This window comes from Quercus robur, chromosome 11 (assembly GCF_932294415.1).
Source record: "Quercus robur chromosome 11, dhQueRobu3.1, whole genome shotgun sequence".
Taxonomy (NCBI): domain Eukaryota; kingdom Viridiplantae; phylum Streptophyta; class Magnoliopsida; order Fagales; family Fagaceae; genus Quercus; species Quercus robur.
In genome coordinates, this window is record NC_065544.1 from 38,884,259 (window position 1) to 38,896,251 (window position 11,993).

The following is an 11,993-nucleotide window of genomic DNA, read 5'->3' on the forward strand; positions in this document are numbered from 1 at the left end:
GATATCATATCGCAGATTCGGCATTCCATTATAATATATTGTAGGGTAATAATAGTTCAGTAAAACTAGTATGAATGCCAAAAACCTACTTCTTCGGTTATCCAGTCTTATGTCTGTTTCTTAAATAAAGGAGTTTTATGTTTCATTGCCCAAAAAGAAAAAAAAGAAAAGGGTTTTTGTTTCCTTATCCATAAAAAAGAAGGAAAGTATCATGTCTCAATGTTCTCCTTTGGTTTGAATCCCCCTTCCCCTATAAAAGAAGAGAAGCTTTTAAACCCTAATAAGAATAGAAGCTTTTTAAGGGAAGTTAATTATGGGATTTAAAATATATATATATATATATATATTAAAGGAAGTTAATTATAGTTATCCATTCTAAACTATGAGAATTACTGAATTTACAACCTAAATGACAATTTTAATCAAATTTGTAATTCAAAATTTGCAATCAAAACTAACGGATTAATAGAAGTTTGGCCTTTTTAAGCTAAATTATGTGACGCCTCGTTATTTGCCCTAAATTATGGGATCATTTACAAGAATAGTATAAATTAAAAAAAATTGCAATCATTACCCTAATTTCAAGATTAATTTTCCCAATAATCCATTAATTTAAACATTAATTTGAATGGTGTAGTGAACATTATAAAATTCATTTCAAACTAGGGTATCGATTACAAAATTTTCAAGAAAGACAAAGAGGTTCTTCAATTTAAAAAAGATAATTACCAACTGGTGTTTAAATCCTTTGAGCCCAAGGATGCAGGATAAATTCATTCATCTTCCCTAAACACCTTCATAGAATTGTTTTAAACTCACAGAACATGGATATAACCATAAATTCATTCCTCTTCGTTGAAATTAAACTCACAGAACATGGATATAACCAAAAGAACAGGAAAGCTACAGAAGGTTGCTTTGTGAACTGTTTTAATAGAAGCAACATTCATCATGGGAGATGGCATTCAGAATAATTTAAATTTTAAACATGGGTGGCATTCAGAATAATTTAAATTTTAAACATGGGTGACGAGAGAGAAGGATAACACCACCTTGTAACCTTACATTTTTAAGGCATGAATAAATTGATGGGAATTATATAATGTAATGAATGTGAAATGTCTTTTAGCACCGCTGATATGGTACAAGTTTCATGTTACAAAAAGTTCTTCCTGTAATCTACTATCACTGAATTTTGGTTCTACATAAAAATTTGGAACTCTTTGAGATATCAAACAGTGAAGAAAAAATTGTATCTGAGAATTACCCATCCTCAGCAGCATTTTTATTGTTATGGTCTTAGAGGGCTTTCTTTATTTGAAAGAAGTTAGAAAATTCCTTGTGAGCAGCTTCAACATCATCTGGAGATGCCACCGCAACCACAACACCTTTATCTTTAACTGCCTCAACTGCATCCGCAAATTCCTTGAAGTCTTTCAAACTGTGAGGAAAAGAGGATAAACTTAATATATTGGACTTTGAATTAATAAGCCATGAACAGACTCTAAGGCATCACCCAACCATTGCTTCAACACTAAACTAAAATTTTTTTACTTGATCAGCTTAAAAGAATCTATATGCAATATGAACATTTTAGGCCTTTAATTTATAAACCAGGCAAAGTCAATAAAGCAGTCTGCAGCAAAAAAGCATTATTTTAGTGGAAGTGGGTACATTCAGAAAACCTTAGATAACAGTAACTTTCGGGTTCAATGAAAACAATGTCAATTAGAAGGAAAACTCAAATTCTCCCTCTATTTACAGATCATTTTGCATCACTTTAGTCCAGTTTTCTTAAAAGTGCCAACCATTTAAAATTGCTCAATCCATTTTTGTCATAATTTCCTCAATGGGAGCAAAATAATCCCCCCCCCCCCCCCCCCTGCTGCCTCCCTTTTTCATTTCATAGCCTCTAGCCTAGCTTTGGCGTACTTTACAACAGGAGTCCAAGCATCAATTAAGAAAACATCCTCTTTTACCTGGTTGATAATATCTCTCCCCGTCTTCTTTGCCTTTCTTCATCTGTGATGCCCAACAAATGCCGCAACAAACTAGAGAAAGAAGAAAAGGAAAGAAAAGTAAATTTGAGTTTTACTCATGCTAAAAATAATAACAGTATGTTTAGAGTCCAATTAGTATCTAAGATTAGCAGTGACCTCCCCTACAAGGTATTGTGCCTTTGAACCATGATGTGAAGTTACATCTTCAGGCTTATACAGTTAATATTTTTCAAAGTAACTGTTAACTTCAAGTGCAGAAGCCACCTTTTAAAGACTGCTGTCCACATACCTGCTATAACCTTTGGCATCAGGAAGCTGATATGAATCCACATCTCCGATGGTCCCAATAATAGCTTTTGTAAGAGTATCATCATCCATTTCTAACCCACGGAGAAAGTCTCCAGTTCCATTGTATACATCAAGTGTCTTTAACAAATTGGGGTCACGATAAGATAAGAAGGAGAATACTCCTAAACAACAGAACCCAAAATGTAAGATTCTTGAACAACTTATAACCCCTTCACAAATAGGTGAGGGCAAGAAATTTTACCTGAGTGAGTATCAAAGTCGCAGAAGCCTCCATAAGCCCCACCACTAACACGCACACGATCCCATAACCAAGTATTACTAATGTATTTCGAAATTACATATGCACTCCCATCAAGTTGATAACCAGTTTCATAAAGGTTAGCTGCTTTTCCAACATAATTAACCTGCAGAACGTAAATAATATGTTACAAAGAAAGCTAAAAGGAAAAACAAGCAGCAGGAGGCAGGGGGAAAAAATCACCTGAGTTGGTATCACAATGGCCTCATTTTCTGAAGGAAGTCGAGCATTCCAAGTAGCTGCTCCAACAAGAGGGTTGCTGGGAAGTGAATCAAGAAACTTGCTAACAAACTTTCCTGAGTCTGAAAGGATTCTTCCATCAGCAGTCATATTTATCAAGCAACCATTCCTCGAAAGTATGGACTTGCGAATCTCCTCAAGAGATGAAGAAATTTCATCCCAATCTTTATCAACTTTCTCTTCAAGAGTTTGTAAGAACTCCAGGTAACTACAAGACCAGAAATATAAACTATATCAGGACCATCCAATTTGTAATTCTGAGCTAGTGGATCCCAAAAACATATATACCATAGAACTTGAAACTTTTGATATGTGTACCAAAGCATAACATCTATAGCTATAAGAAACATTCAAGTCCTACAAAGCACAGACACAGGTACAAGTACAAATATGCCATGGTGACACAAGCAATTTCTGAAAAATGATAACATGACATGGTGAATACAACACAGGTACGACACTAATACTGCACCCCAAATGATGTTTCTGTGCTTCCTAGTTCAAGTCATCATGTGTAATTTTATGCATTCACAAAGTCCTGGAAATGAGCCTAGTTTTTTTCGTGAGACCTATAATCAAGAAAAGACATTTCTATAGTTCCTTATATAATATAAATGTTAAGTCCTAGATAATCCTCTCACTGGAAGGATAAATGCTTAAACAGAGTAAGGAGTAAGACAGATGTCATTGTAGCCTACATAGATTAGTCCAAAAGAAAGATCACTTGTAAATATTTAAATAGTCCAACCTGACACCACCCATCTGTTCAGAAATCCACCCAGCAACATTCAACTTAGCATCCATCCTTGCAGCCGCAACTCCATGACCACCACCTCTTAACCGGTTCTGAAAACAAATATAAATTGAGATTTAATGACGAAATATTAAGGTCCAGTTGGGTTGTCTATTTTTTCCAGAAAATTCTGTACATACCTCCATTCTAGCTTTGCTTTGTGCGACAAACTGCTTAAACCGCTGCTGATCCGTAAACTGGACTTCTTGAAGAACACGGGTAACCTATATATGTATGAATCCCTCAGTCACTCATTATCCACGGAAGTAAACTAAATTAATGACACTGTGTAGAACTGGCTGGCTGTATGGTTACTGTAGTATACTATAGTCAGCAGTGGTCTCTATAGACATCCATTTTTATAATAATTGAGGGGGCCTCATCAATGAAGAAAACATTTGCAAACAGATGATAGTCAATTGGTAATAGATATGTACAAATTTAATAGAACCCAGTAACTAGATGAACAAGTGTTGATTTAAAGCTGTCTACAAAAAGAATAATCAGGCTTGCAGCCCCCAACTACTTAAGCATGGAAACTCTATTCTTTGCACAATGTTTTGTTCCTTTCCATTAGGTGTTAGGCATCGATAAATCAACAAAAGGTAACAGAAAGCAGTTAGAAGACTTGAGAATAGGCAGAGGTTCTAAATAAGCCATACAAAGATCCAAATTTCATGAGCAGTGAAAGCTATGTAAACTTTACATGTATATATATATAAATAATAATAATAAGTTTTGGCTCCAAGGGGAGGGAGAGGAAGAGATTCGAACTAGTGACTTCCAGGCCAAAAGGCGTGGTCACTAATTACCACAATATTTAAAATGATCCAAGTGGTTCAAATTATGTCATTGTCAATCTTGATGATCACATGTGAAGCCTGAAAAGAATAGATACCAGGTTGAATAGGTCTTCGGCACATCCTGCCATGGCTTTGCCTCTAACAATTATATGGCAACATGGATCCTCCCTGCCCCGTACAGATGATGTGAACGGAAAAACTGATATTCCTCCGGTTTTTCTTCCTATTAACTGATTAAGTTGCACAAAAGTCAAGTCTTTTGTACCCATCTCCAGCAATGATTGGCTGTTAAGAACAATTTTAAATAGTCAAAATATGTGATCTAAATCATCCTGGAAGAAGAAACATATACATAGTCATCAGTATTAACACTGCTGTTACATCGGCATTAACATCCTTTCCTTTGCTTTTGGTGTCAATATACATTAACCCTATAGAATTAACATTCTAGAGGTTGCTCTTCCTTTTTATGAGGTTTGGTAGAGCAAATAGGCTATAGCAATAGAAGAGACATCAGGCTAAAAGATTGGACAAAAGAAGCCCTCACACTCGGGCACCACGATAAGGAAAAGGAAAATGGAAACCTCAATGTAATACACATTTGGCAGGTCCTTGAAGGATAATGTAGCATAGTTAACGAAAAAACACCAGCCTTCTGAGCAGTACATATAATCTTTCTTTTCAGAACTTAATGTGGTGAAACATCTTGTTCTGTTCAGATACAAATAAAATGGAAGTATGGAACATGACATATCAATACCAAGTTTAGCAACAAAATAAACAGTGGTTCTTTAAGGGAACAACAACTCACCAAAAAAGTGGTACCAAGGGGAGAAGCTCTTGCTTCAGTGAACCCATATTGAAGACAACCTCAGTGTAAAGGACATCATTTGTGAAGAGGTCATGCTGCAAAACTTTTACTCCATCTATATCCCCAACCTACAGTGAACAAAATGCTCAGTATGCTCTATAACAGAAAAGCAAAAGAAGAAGCCATGTAGGACATTCAAACAGGAGTTACTAAAGGTAATGATAACCTCTGTAGGAATGTGAATAGGTTCTTTTGGAATGTCTAGTAGAGAGAGGCTTGGGACACTTTTTAGAGCTTCTGGTGGGTCAGGAGTTTCCTGCTTCAGTCGCAACTCCTGTGTAGCACGTGCTAGCTCAGCAAGATCTTCCTCAGTCATACTTGCTTTAAGTTTCTTCAAGATTTCTTTCTCAGCTTCTTCTTCACGAGAAGCTTTATCAGGATCAGGCTGATGCAGAAAATACCCCCAACATATAATTAATACAAAAGCATCACATGCACACAGCAACTGAAAACATTTAGGCTAACAAGATTTGGTGACTACCTGCATTTCTACTGTAACTCGATGAGGATTGTTCAAGATGAATTTCTCTATTAGAGGAGAAAAAACAGCTTTAGAGCCTTCCTGTGCTATTCTGGCTTTTAGGGCCACTAAGGGTTTCTCATACTTTAATGGCTCAAAGGGGTCCATATCATATATCCATTTCCCCTGAGAAAAAAAAGAAAACAGAACAAAGAACATATGTGAATAGAAATAAATTATGATAAGGATGCTGGGCTTGTAAAACAACAGAGACAGGCATATCATATCTTACAATGGATCGAAGCATCAGTGACAAACCACGAGGAAATGATCCCGTGTTGTTTTCCCTGAGAGAAAACTCAATTGTATTCATGGATGCCTCTACAGCATCTGCATCAAAACCTTCATCTGCTAGTTTTTTAAGGGTACTCACGACTAATTCTTCTACCTTTTGAATGTCATCTTCAGAGACCCCCTTCAACCCAATACTAAACTGAGGCTGGAGGAGCTCATCTTCAACCCCACCACCAACAATGGCATCTCCTAATCCACTTTCCAGCAAGATTTTCCTTAGTGGAGAAGCAGGAGTTCCCAACATAAGATGGTCCAAGAACCCAAGGGTAAGCTCAGTTTCCAGATCTAGGGGCTTATCAGAGAGCAACCAATTAAGGCATACCATATTCTTCTTCTTCATATCCCCACCCTCACCAGCAGGATATTTCTCAACAATCCTTACTGGCTCTGAAAATAGTTTTTGTGTTCCAACCTTTGATTCATTGGGAGCAGTACTTGCATCAAACATATCTAGATACTCTGAGAGAAAGAGAGTAACATGTTACATTTTAAATGAATTTCACAAAATCCTAAAATTATCATTGAACTAAACAAAAAATAAAAATAAAAAATTGACATCAATGTAGATTGTAAATACTTGGCAGCGATTGGTTTGACAACCATTCAAAATTGAAAAAATGAACTTTTTTATCATTAGTTTGAGTGTCATTTTTTGTGAAAGAGAGACAGTGAGAGAGAGAGAAAAAACGTAATGTCTTTAATATAAGAAACAGATAATGTAGTATGCTTAAACACCAAAAATTACAATTTTGTATTTTTTCTTTTATATGTAAAGAAGTTATGCACAAGCCACCAAAGAACTGTTATTAGTTTTAGCAGGTTTCCATGGTTTAATGGCTAGTTTTGCATCAAATTTCTTTTGGGACGAATCACTCATGTACATCAGGGGCAGGACCAGGGATACAAGACATAAGACGAAAGTTATTGGGGCCATATATTCATAAAAGTAGATGTCATTTGTTACCACTCAAGATCCGAAGGCGCTCAATTGGATCATCATCTCCATAAAACCATATTCTGGCATTGCTGGGGTGATAATATTTACGGTGAAATTCCTGTAAATTTTTTTTCAGAAGAATAGCACCAATCGTGTCAAACAAAAAGAAAGAATATTCATAACTTCACTTGAGGTCACATGCATAATAACGTGTGCCGATAAAATTCATGTATGCAACTGGAAAGAAGCCTAAAAATTTTCTAAGACATGCTAGAGAAACCTTGAATGGTAAAACACCAAAAGGTTTTCACAAACTCCAAAATAAGGTAGTTAATAACTTGTAACCCAATCCTAAATATTAAATCTATATATCAATGACATTGAAAGAGTCCTTGCAGATGTCACAAAAATCAATCAACTATCTCCATGTAAAGCCAAAATCCTTAAAACTTTGGCACAATTCCATATAAAAAAAAATGCATCACTTAAAAGCCGCAATAGTAATAGTATTATAATAAATACAATGTTTGTAAAAGTGTGAGGTGCATTTAAGCACAAAGGCCTCTAGGAGCCTAGGTGCAAGGCACAAGCGCTTGCTTCATTGGAATAAAGCGCACATTCATAAAATATGATCTAGTACATTTGAAAACACTTATTATTGTACAATATGACAATTAAGTAATCAACTAATCATAATATCAAATAAATTTGAAATCAACTAAACTATGAATTACAAGGAGAGAAAATTTATGAAATTAACAAAAGACATTGATGGGTGGCATCCAATCATACAAGGATCACAAGATAGCCTTTGATTACAAAATTAGGATGTTCAACTCTATCAAAGACCCTCTTGTTTATATGACTTAACAAGTCATGCAATTAATATATGTGGATGGTCATTTAAATTGCCACATACTAGGTTGGAGTAGATTCCTCTAAACCAGTTTAATGGAAAACTTGTACTAAATAAAAAATAGATTTTGAGCTATTGAATAGCCCCCCAAAAAAAAACCAATTGATATCTACCAACAATGGTGTGAAAATTAAAAGCAAAATTATTGCATGGGCATATACCAGAATTTCATTTCATCTTTATAAATAAATAACTATATAACTATCATGATACAACATTTAGGATAAGGTAATAAGTTAGTTACCACAAAGATACATCAGCAAAACTACTGCTATTTGAAAGTTACACAATCTTAATACTAACATAGTTAAACAAGAATCTCAACATGGTGCATGTATCAAACCTTGAATTCCTCATATGTCAGTTTGGGAATAACTCGTGGATCACCCCCACTATCAACACCATAAGTATTGTCTGGGAAAAGAGCCTGTGCCAAAATTTACAAGTAAGAGCTATCAATAGAATAAAAATAGAAACAAGTTTTTTTTTTTTTTTAATTTTTTTTTTAAATAATAATAATAACACAAAGCTTTTGGAGAACAATGGACATTTGGCAAAAATAGAGATCACACTAGTAACACTGAATTCAGAAGTTCCTTCCAGCACAAGTCAAGCCATATGGTTTTACTGGTCAACTCCAAGTAACATCAAGCCATATGGTTTTACTGGTCAACTCCAAGTAACATCAACATTGCGACAAATAAATGTGTGCCTTAGTAGGAGTACTATTTAAAACTGCACCTTTCCAAAGTATAGCCTTTTAATACCACACTTTTTCTAAAGTACAACTTTTTCAAAAGCCCCTTTTCAAAAAACGGAAAAACAAGCTATACCAAATGGGCATAAATTAACCAAGAGCATGTCCATAAACTTTAAAATGTCTGAAACTAGACCAAAAGATGGAGAATGAGCTTGCTACCACCCAGAAAGTGCCCCCGCTAGCTGCAATTTAAGTTGAACAAAAATGGTCTTTCATTTCAAAGGTACGCAGACTTCTCTCTCTAAATAGTCCACATCACACAAGACAGAATAGCCCCCCTGATACTTGAATACGTCCTTTACCACAGCAGATTTCTCTCCTCAAATAGTTTACATAAAAAAAATGTTGCTCTAAACCATGTAGTTTATGATTTTGTATTATGTGTGAGTTTCTAAGTATGATTCATTTCAATCTACTTATAAAATCTGCCATATCATTAAGAACTACTAGAGTATGATACACAATAACACAGTACCAGCGAGAAAGAGAGAGAGAGAGACCATCACACAAATGATTGATTAATGATCAATGCATAATAAAAATGAAAAAAAATAAAAATAAATAAAAATACAAAAAGTGAAACCAGTACAGATGGGATAAAAAAAAAATTTTACAGTCAAATTATCAGCACATGGTAAAAGAAGATCCTTTGGCTGGACTGATCAATAAACTTCCGACAGATCAAATTTAATTGAGAATGCACCACTTGTTCTGCAAAGGTATCAAAGCCTAAGAAAAAAAAAATATATATATATATACAAGAGACTTGCCTGTTGAGCTGCCCGCCCTAATATATTATCAGGCTGAGAATAGACACCTTTCATCTCATTGAAAACAACACCTACAAATATGAACAAAATCATTTAGGAAGGAAAGTAAATGCATTATATGAAGCTTGAAACTCATCCCAAAGGTATAAAAACACTCCAGAACAATCTGCAACAGAACTAATGACCTTTATAAGATATATCTTCTGAAGGATTGTTGAGCTCATAATGCCAACCCTCCTGTTGGAAAGTCTGATAATCCTCCAAACATTTAGGGAAGAAGACAGCATCCAGGTATACATCTACCAGATTATAGAAATCCTGTTTCGGGGAAATAAACGACCATGCATTAAAATCAAAACTAGACCCAAGATTTAAAACATCTAAATTCCCAAATTCCATTCTAGCTCGCTTTTACCTTTGTGTTTGTTGAAGCAACTGGGTAACAAGTCCTATCGGGATATGTGAAAGCATTCAGAAAAGTGTGCAAGCTCCCTTTCAATAATTCAACAAATGGCTCTTTCAAGGGATACTTTCTTGACCCACACAATACACTGTGTTCCAGTATGTGTGGAATCCCAGTGGAATCATTTCTACATTAAAATTTGGATACAAGAGGATGATTAGATCTTGAGCAACTATCACTCAAACATTAATGAGAGTAATTTCCACAAGAGTTCAAAACAGTGTAATTGTTCTTCCATAAAACTGCTTGTAGCTCCCAAAAAAAAAAAAAAAAATCCCAACATCCAGCCATAAATTTGCTCCACACTCAATCCTTTATTTTATTTCTTTTTAAATATTTCCAAATAAATAAGAAAGCACTAGCTTGATCCAATGGTTTTTTTTTTTTGGTTGAGTTACACATGCATTCAGGGAGTATTTTTGCCTGAAAACAGGTTTCGGAATCAGAATTACAATCGTACTTTTTGGCCAAAAAACGCTGAACCAAAACGGGCACTTGAACTTGTAAGTTGTAACCTCATCCTCCATCCCATTATTATGGGAGGAGGAACTGCCAGTTGAGCTATATAGCTCATTGGTGGCAGTGGCTTGATCCAATGCTAAACCTAATTTAAACTCTGTCGCGTCTCACATTCAATTCATGCAGACCGAATTCCCTCTATTCCAAAAAAAAAGCAGAAGCCTTAGAAATGACTAATTGACAATAAATCACATTCTTTACTGCTAATACAATTCAATTTCTAATAAAAAATCGTAGTCTGCATATATTCATTTTTATACTCCTATTGAAATGTTTCTAAATTAGAACATGCCTGAATCAAATTCACCATTTACATCAAAACACAAAAACCGAAAACAGCAACTCGTAGATTAAATTCGGCACAATGAGAATACTTACGGTGGAGTGCGAAAGACAATGCCGAAGACCTTGTTCTCGTCGTCGTTCAGCACCGACATGACCTCGGCGCCGGTCTTCTTGTGCTTGAAAAGCACGGCTTTCGACTTGCACTCTCCGATGACCTCTTCGGAAACTTTCTCGAACCCGAGCTTCTCCGCAGCCTCATTGTCAACCCCTGAAAACTCTGCAAAACGCTGCGTTTCAGCTCGATGAAATTCCAAAAACATATATCACAGTTCTTAGGGTTTAAAAATGAGAATTTACCTGAAGGAGAGTGAGTGTAGGGAGTGGCGACGGCGCGTGGGGAGAGAGAGGAGAAGTGTTTTCTGACGTTGAAGGAAGCGGCGGCGGCGGGGGAGGAGGATGATGAAGTGGCGCGGAGCAATCGGTGGCGGAGAGAGGATTTTCTGGCGGCGGGATTGGGGATTATACGGTGGCGTTTTGGGGCGAGAGAAGAGGAAAAGCGAGAGAGTCTGCGAGAAGAGCGGAAGAGTAATCTGTTGGAAGAGAGAGAACGAACTAGTAGAACTGTTCTGTCCATTTTGGATAACAGAACAGAACAGAATAGAATAGAAGAACCCTAAGCTAAGAGAATTTGTTAAAGACAGAGTTGGGGTTGTTTTTATATATTGGGAGTGGAGGGAAATATCTAGAGAGTATAGTGTAGCGTGGACGGGTGGTTTTGAAAGTGACAAAATGGTGAATTCTTGCCCAGAGAAATATAGTTAAGAGGGTGAGCTTGGTCTTTTCTTGCTGTGTGGTGCAAGAGATACACAAGAATGATTAAGAAAATAAAATAATTACCAAAATTAGATTATCCTCTAATTCCTAAAATATATATATATATATATATATATATATCTTCAATGAATCAAGAAGAGATAATTATTAGAGAAATTTCATAAATCATAAACAAATTGAAAATTGAATTTGTTCTTCAAATTTTTATTACAATTAAAAAAAAAATTAAAAGAAGCCTTATAATATATATATATATATATATTTTTTTTTTTGGCTAGGTAAATGCGGGGGCTTGAACCACCGAGCAACAGGTCTCTATACAGGCAGGGTACCAGCTCGCCTACATGGGGCGGTGGTAGAAGCCTTAATATTCTTATAATT

The 11,993-nt window shown here is 35.7% G+C and overlaps 1 protein-coding gene across 1 annotated transcript; it reads right to left on the reverse strand.

Moving 5' to 3' along the window:
• Positions 1 to 1,077: 1,077 nt before the first annotated feature.
• Positions 1,078 to 11,580, reverse strand: LOC126707388 (presequence protease 1, chloroplastic/mitochondrial-like). Its single transcript, XM_050407001.1, has 19 exons — positions 11,136 to 11,580; positions 10,872 to 11,055; positions 9,927 to 10,101; positions 9,697 to 9,829; positions 9,512 to 9,582; positions 8,325 to 8,408; positions 7,093 to 7,183; positions 6,067 to 6,587; positions 5,796 to 5,960; positions 5,481 to 5,699; positions 5,255 to 5,382; positions 4,539 to 4,728; positions 3,781 to 3,864; positions 3,596 to 3,693; positions 2,791 to 3,055; positions 2,551 to 2,713; positions 2,290 to 2,470; positions 1,980 to 2,051; positions 1,078 to 1,441 (listed from the first exon to the last, which is right to left on the reverse strand). The coding sequence occupies exons 1-19, from the start codon at positions 11,410 to 11,412 to the stop codon at positions 1,300 to 1,302; spliced, it is 3,243 nt and encodes a 1,080-aa protein (XP_050262958.1). The 5' UTR covers positions 11,413 to 11,580; the 3' UTR covers positions 1,078 to 1,299.
• Positions 11,581 to 11,993: the final 413 nt, after the last annotated feature.

Bases quoted from the DNA above. Each gene is read 5' to 3' on its own strand.
- LOC126707388 (XM_050407001.1), bottom strand. From the start codon at position 11,412: ATGGACAGAACAGTTCTACTAGTTCGTTCTCTCTCTTCCAACAGATTA. The intron at 3,694-3,780 runs GTATGTACAGAA...ATTTGTTTTCAG, and splicing joins AAAGCAAAGCTAGAATGGAG to AACCGGTTAAGAGGTGGTGG. The intron at 2,471-2,550 runs GTAAAATTTCTT...TCTGTTGTTTAG, and splicing joins CGACTTTGATACTCACTCAG to GAGTATTCTCCTTCTTATCT.